This window comes from Myripristis murdjan, chromosome 22 (genome assembly GCF_902150065.1).
Source record: "Myripristis murdjan chromosome 22, fMyrMur1.1, whole genome shotgun sequence".
Taxonomy (NCBI): Eukaryota; Metazoa; Chordata; class Actinopteri; order Holocentriformes; family Holocentridae; genus Myripristis; species Myripristis murdjan.
In genome coordinates, this window is record NC_044001.1 from 17,032,100 (window position 1) to 17,038,099 (window position 6,000).

At 46.0% G+C, this 6,000-nt stretch overlaps 1 protein-coding gene across 1 annotated transcript in view; it reads right to left on the reverse strand.

The window, feature by feature from the left end:
• Positions 1-6,000, reverse strand: part of mnat1 (MNAT1 component of CDK activating kinase) — a 30,623-nt gene extending 24,623 nt beyond the window's left edge. The window contains exons 1-4 of the mRNA XM_030045189.1: positions 5,804-6,000; positions 934-1,086; positions 470-543; positions 5-108 (exon numbers count right to left, since the gene is read on the reverse strand). Of these exons, the coding sequence (XP_029901049.1) occupies positions 5-108; positions 470-543; positions 934-1,086; positions 5,804-5,892 (420 nt within the window). The 5' untranslated portion in view covers positions 5,893-6,000. The remainder of the gene's footprint in view (positions 1-4; positions 109-469; positions 544-933; positions 1,087-5,803) is intronic.

Genomic DNA, 6,000 nt, shown 5'->3' on the forward strand with positions numbered 1-6,000 from the left:
ATACAAGCTTAGCTTTATTCCTCTGGATGACATCTCTGTTCTCCCTCTGGTACTGCTCCATCTTCTGCTTGGTGTTCTCCACATCGATGTTGTTGGTCAAGTTGAACACTGCACAGAGGAGACACATATCTGCATTAAAAACACTAGCACAAGATCTCAATCTTGAATACACACTTGATATGATCAGTGAAAATTGTAGCCATGCCTGCATGCACAAAAGCGTTGGCATGGCCATAGCAGTAAAGCCAATTGTCAGGGCTCAAAACCCATGGGAAGGAGCCGGTGAAAGACGTGTTAGTGTTGGCAGAGGTACTGCCTGATCCATGACCCTGGCTGGCACCGATGCCTGTAAAACATCCCCCTGTGTAGCCAGAGTCCGGGAGAAATCAATACACCGGGAGTAAGCATCCCACTAACCGTCTGCCCCTCCGCCCCGGCCTGAGGCCTGCCCCCAAGACCCTGCACCTACCTATCTCCTCCACTTGCTCCAGGTAGTCATTATAGTCTCTCAGGCTAGGGAAGTCAAAGTCTCTCTTGTTGTATCTGCAGTGGGAGAAAAGCACTGATGATACAAATAGTAAAACCTGATGAAAGCAAATATGCACTGACATTAATAGAGCCCATTAAATCAACCATTAATAATACTCGGTCTGCATACTGCCTAATAGGCACGCATTAGATGTCAATTAAGGGGCTATTAAAGGGCAGATGAGAGGGAAAGAGAGAGAGCAGGGAGGGGCAGAGAAGTAAAAACCTGGCAGGGAAAGAGCCTTCCCATTTGAGCCCCCCCTGGGGAGACTCATTGTCTACAAAATAAACAGTGTAATGAGAAAGACAAAGGTGGCTTAAGAAGAGGGAGGAGGGCTGGGATCACACATAAACACACAGCGCCACACCCCTCGTGCCTCACGGGCCCCCCCCCCCGTCACTCACATCTTCAGCACCTTCTTGCGGATCTCCACCTCCTTGTCCACGGTGGGGTCTTCGAAGAGCTGCACGCGGAAGTTGCTCTTCCTCAGGGGCGTGTCACACTGCACGCAGTTGCCCGAGCCGCGCACAAACAGCATCTCCACGCAGTTCTCACATCTGAGGGGAGACAACAAAACAGAGGAGGGCACCGGACTGAGTCATAGCTTTCCAGAGGTGACCCTCCACAAGCCTGAAAGTCAGCTGCCTGTGTGCTTGTGTAGGCGTATGCAGCTGCTGAGATACATTTTTTCCCTCACAGGGAGGTAAATTTCTGTTTTTTTTTTAATGTCTGTGAGTTATCATCAAGCCCAGTGGGTGATAATGGGGCATATAAATATTTCCTCTTGAGCGCTCAAAGAAGGCTGGAATTATGATTGGAATGTCGATTAGGCTAACTCCCAAAGTCAGACGAGAGGAAATTAGTCTGACACCCCATCAGTGGAGTGTCTGTCCGCACTGGAAAAACGTTTGCTTTTGTGTTATTTCAACAGATCTCATGCAGTCAATCTGCCACGTTGCATAATAATATAAAACCCAGCTCACTCATACACCGTGTGTTCTATCACTGAAGTGGATGCAGCCTCAATTCAGGAGAAACGCTGCTGATCACGGAGAGTAGAGGCGCTTTGTGATTCCTGTTATATTCAGGAAATAAGTTAATTGCTCAGCAGCTTTTCCATTACTACATTTTGCAATTTTTGCCCCGTTCATCACTCACAAATGCTTCCAGTATGTCTGAAAATGCAACTTAAACACTTTGAAAAACAATATTATCAAATGCCATTCTACCATCTCTTTTTTTTCCTGGAAAGTTGTGGTACTATTCCTTTTACTATTCCTCTTACCTAAAATGGGGAAGAAGCCATACTATAAAGATGTTTTAGGAACATTTTAAAGTGGAAATCTAGGCAATTACGAATCAAAATATCTACTATAAATCTGTTTAATGTTTAATATGACTTTCCCAGGATAAAATGGGTAGTAGTTCAGCGCAGTCATGATGACTTTTTCAGAGGGCCTTTGGTTCTTGAAAAAGCATGCAGGAATCACAACTCTCTTCAGCAAAGAGCACCTCGCACCATTAGTGAGTCACTCAGAGGAAAAGGGTAGAAACAGTCTTAAACTGTTTTAGTGTTGGGGAATTTAAAGCAAATCCAAGGTTCAAACAGGAAGGTTTACTCCGTGTGTCATCGTGACACGGTAGCATGGCAACCGCCAGACCCACCTGAGGGCACAACGCTGAGTTTAGCCATCAATCACACCTTTAAGCAGGTAGGCGTGTACCCATCAGTCACACTCGAGTGAAGAGTGGACACTGAAGACAATGGGAACGGTCTTAAATCTCCTCTAAGCAGGCAACTGGAGGGGTGGAGGGGCTGGATAAACGTTTGCACAGTCCACTCTTTTAATTAAGTCTCTGTGGAGCTTTATTCCACAGGAATTCACCTTCCTGCTCTTGACCACCTTCATGAGAACGGACAACATCTGGTTTCCAAATGTCACTATCTGGTTTTGAGCACTGACAGTTTTTCATATAATAATACAGCAATGTTGTGGGGGGAAAGCCAGATTTTTCACTGTGTGTCATTGGCGGGATGGCTGAATCATTCGTTTCCAAAGTCAAGGACTGGGCTTGAGACACTGGTGCCTATTTAAAAGCTCTCAGGGGATGGAGCTTATTAGAACAATCATGAAAGAGACATCATGCAAGACATTTCACCTCATCAGCAGGATTCAAAACAAAAAGCAGTTACAGGAGAAACTGCAGAGCCATGGAGTTTGGCTGTTTATGCATCGCATCTCAGATATGGGTCAAACAAGCTCAACCTGCCAAGTATGAACACAACCTTTCACAGAACACACAAATAGAAAATAAAGCATTGCAGAGGACAACATTACAAGCATCTTGATTACACTTGGCCTGGATCTGAGAGCAAAATAAAAATGAAAACTGAACCGAAGATAAAAACATCTGCGCTGGCCAGTTGGTTCCAGGGAACAGGAGGAGTCCCTGCTCAAGTGCGCCCTAGAAGGGGCAGATGTTCACTGTGGCCCCGGGCTACAGGAGATGTATAGGCCTGGCCATATGGAGGTGGATGGGGGATTCAGCTTGTTTCCACAGGCCCACAAAGAGCCCATTCATCAACACAGGGCCAGGAGTGGGGCGTAGCTTGCCCCCTGCCCCATAAATGGACCACACAACAGAACTCTGCATAGGGGAAATCCTGTGTAATTCTAGAGCGTAGAGGTGAACATCTAAAAGGATTGGAGGGAGGAGACTCTTGGAGTGAACTTGCCATCTTTCCTCTGAAGTGTGCCTTCCCCGCAGGACAGCTCTCTGATTGTGTCCCCTTTGCAATTTGCAATAAAAGAGGGGTTCAAAAATCTCTTGCCAATGCTATGTTTTATTGTTTGGCATATGGATCACACACACTTTTACCCAAGTAAGCGAGCAGGCAGAGCTACACCAGCTTGCCATTGCTGTGTCCCAGGGCTGTTGTCGCTACTTGTGGCTCCTCCCTCTCTCACCTGTCCTGCTCAGAGCTCCTGGCTCATATCGCTCCCATCTGCAGCTGTCAGCAGGTCAGGGAAGGGGGTGGCAAGAGGAGAGTAAACAGGGGCCTGGTTCAGCAAAGAGAATCACCCCCCACCACCACCACCACCACCAACCCTTGTGACATTGCCTTCATCTTTACCTCCTTCTTATGGAGGAGAGAGAAGGAACAAAGCAGCGCTGCAGACAGACAGGAGCTGGGTTCACCTGTTTCTCCCTCAAAGCCATCTGACTTCGCTGGCCTCTCGCGGAGTCGTGACTGAGCCCGGACAGACAGGAGCTGGCTTTGTGTCAAATGTTAGCCTGCTGTGACACTCTGTCCTGCCATGTGACCCAGAACCTGCAGCAGCGCAGCCAGAAAATGCTGAGGCCAAAGAGTGTGATCACTTACACAGGACGCTAGTTTAGGCTACACCATCAGCCTTGTATGACCTAAAAACTACATCTTGGATGTGGCGTCATTCATATAACCGGAAAATGTGACTATCAAAAATAGGAAATTAACTTCCACTTGATGAGGTGCGTATCCCGTCCACCTCCACATCCAACCCCTAATTGTGACTGTATGCCAAGCCCACTGTCGTCTGTGTGCCCTGTGTCAAATGCCAAAGGACATGGGCCCTGCGTCATTGTGCGTAGGTAATAAATAACAGACAGCAAACACCCCCGGTGACAGGGATACAAAATGTGCTGTGGTGGGGTTTAAATTTAGATGCAGGCAAGAGGTGGAGCAGCTCAATATTGCATTGCATTGCCCAGGCAGGAAGCCTACTCAGCCTGGACTGGAATGGCCGCTCAGTGTTGTCAGCTGTTAGGAAGACACTGGGCCAGAGCACAGAAGGCCGAACACAGATTCAAGTCCTTCAACCAACACAGAGGAGATAATTCTGGCAAACCAACACACAGATTAAGGAAATAAATGGACACAAACCAGATTTATTTTTGGAAATTGCTGCTTCTTTTTCATTTTTTTTTGCACTGAATGGTTCATTATATCAAATGGGAAATAATCACTAGTGAACTTGAGATCCCGTTGGACAAACAATGCAAATCCATCAAACGTTGAGGTAGCCAAGCTGCAAACAAAACTCTAAATGACATTAGTGATACAATATGAGAGTGCAGCAGTTTCCAAGTAGTGCAGAGACTCACCCACAGACCGGCTCTGAGGAACAAAGCCAAGGTGACCCAGCCTAGGACATCTCTTTAAATTGCTTCATTGCAAAATCATTTTAATTTTCTCTGCATGTAAGCCTGCATCCAGGCAGAGGCACTGAGTTATGAGCTCGCTGACCTGATGACAAAGCACAGCCACTTCCTGATGGTACGGTCAATAAATAAGACAGGGTCAAACATATGCTCTCATCACACCCCACTGTGACGCTCACAAGGACCAGTCTGTCCCCTGGATCTGAATGGCTACGATTGTAAAGTGTTGACAAGGTTAAATGCTGAAAAAAAAAAAGAAAAAAAAAACTGTAGCAAGCACTTTGCTTTGGTGACATCATGGGGACAATGTTAATCAACATTGGAGTTTAAATAAAGACAGAGGATGGGTTTTACTTGTATTGCAAACCTAAATTAAAATCATGAAAACAAAAGTTAACAACCATAAAATTCGAGTTCAGAGAATATGATGACTGGACCAAAGTAGAAGCAGTCCTTCAGGGGATTCTGGTTTATTCTGTAGGTTATCCCTGTAATTGTATAGCACATAAATAATGCACAATTTAATCAGGGGCTTCAGGTGTGAAGAATAAAGTGTTAATAATATTAACTGGGCAGCATGCTGACTAACATCTGGCCTGGTAGGTTTAGCCTGCTGTCAGGGATGCAATCACAGTTAAATCAACCTTGAAAACTCTCTTCACCCATATTTTGAAGACAACAAAACAACCTGATGTATCAAAGTAATGTGTTCAAAAGCTCGAATTAGCATGTTTGGCTTAGTTTAATCATCGATTGGAGGTCGGTTCCCCCACTTTTATATTCACACACACACGAGATGCGTCTCTCAAACAGCAGTGGACGTCTTGTCTCAGCCGGAAAGTGACAGTCATTTCGTTATTCAGGCTAGTTGGGAGCAGCTCGACGGGACTGCCACTTCACAGCTCGCAGCCTGCTTTTGTTTTGACGTCGAAAGAATCAATAGTTGAGTTGAGCAGTCTTACTTTAACGTAGGTAGAGTCACGTTATTAAACTAGAGACTAAACTGCGCTGTTTGGGGGGTTTCGCCACTCGGCTCGGTGTGAAGTGGAGCTGTCAGATGTGAATACTTACAGCGTGTGACCGCACACGTTCACCATCAGCTTCAGCGATGGGTTCCTGTATTTGGTTGTTTTGCACCTCGGACACCCTTGGTCGTCCATCTCTGTCACTGAAATACAAAAAACACGCCTGAGAAAAATGTAAACAACGAGCAATTTCTTGTCACTTCCCGAGCGGTGAACCGCTGCGTTACACAGAATGTGGTCCGA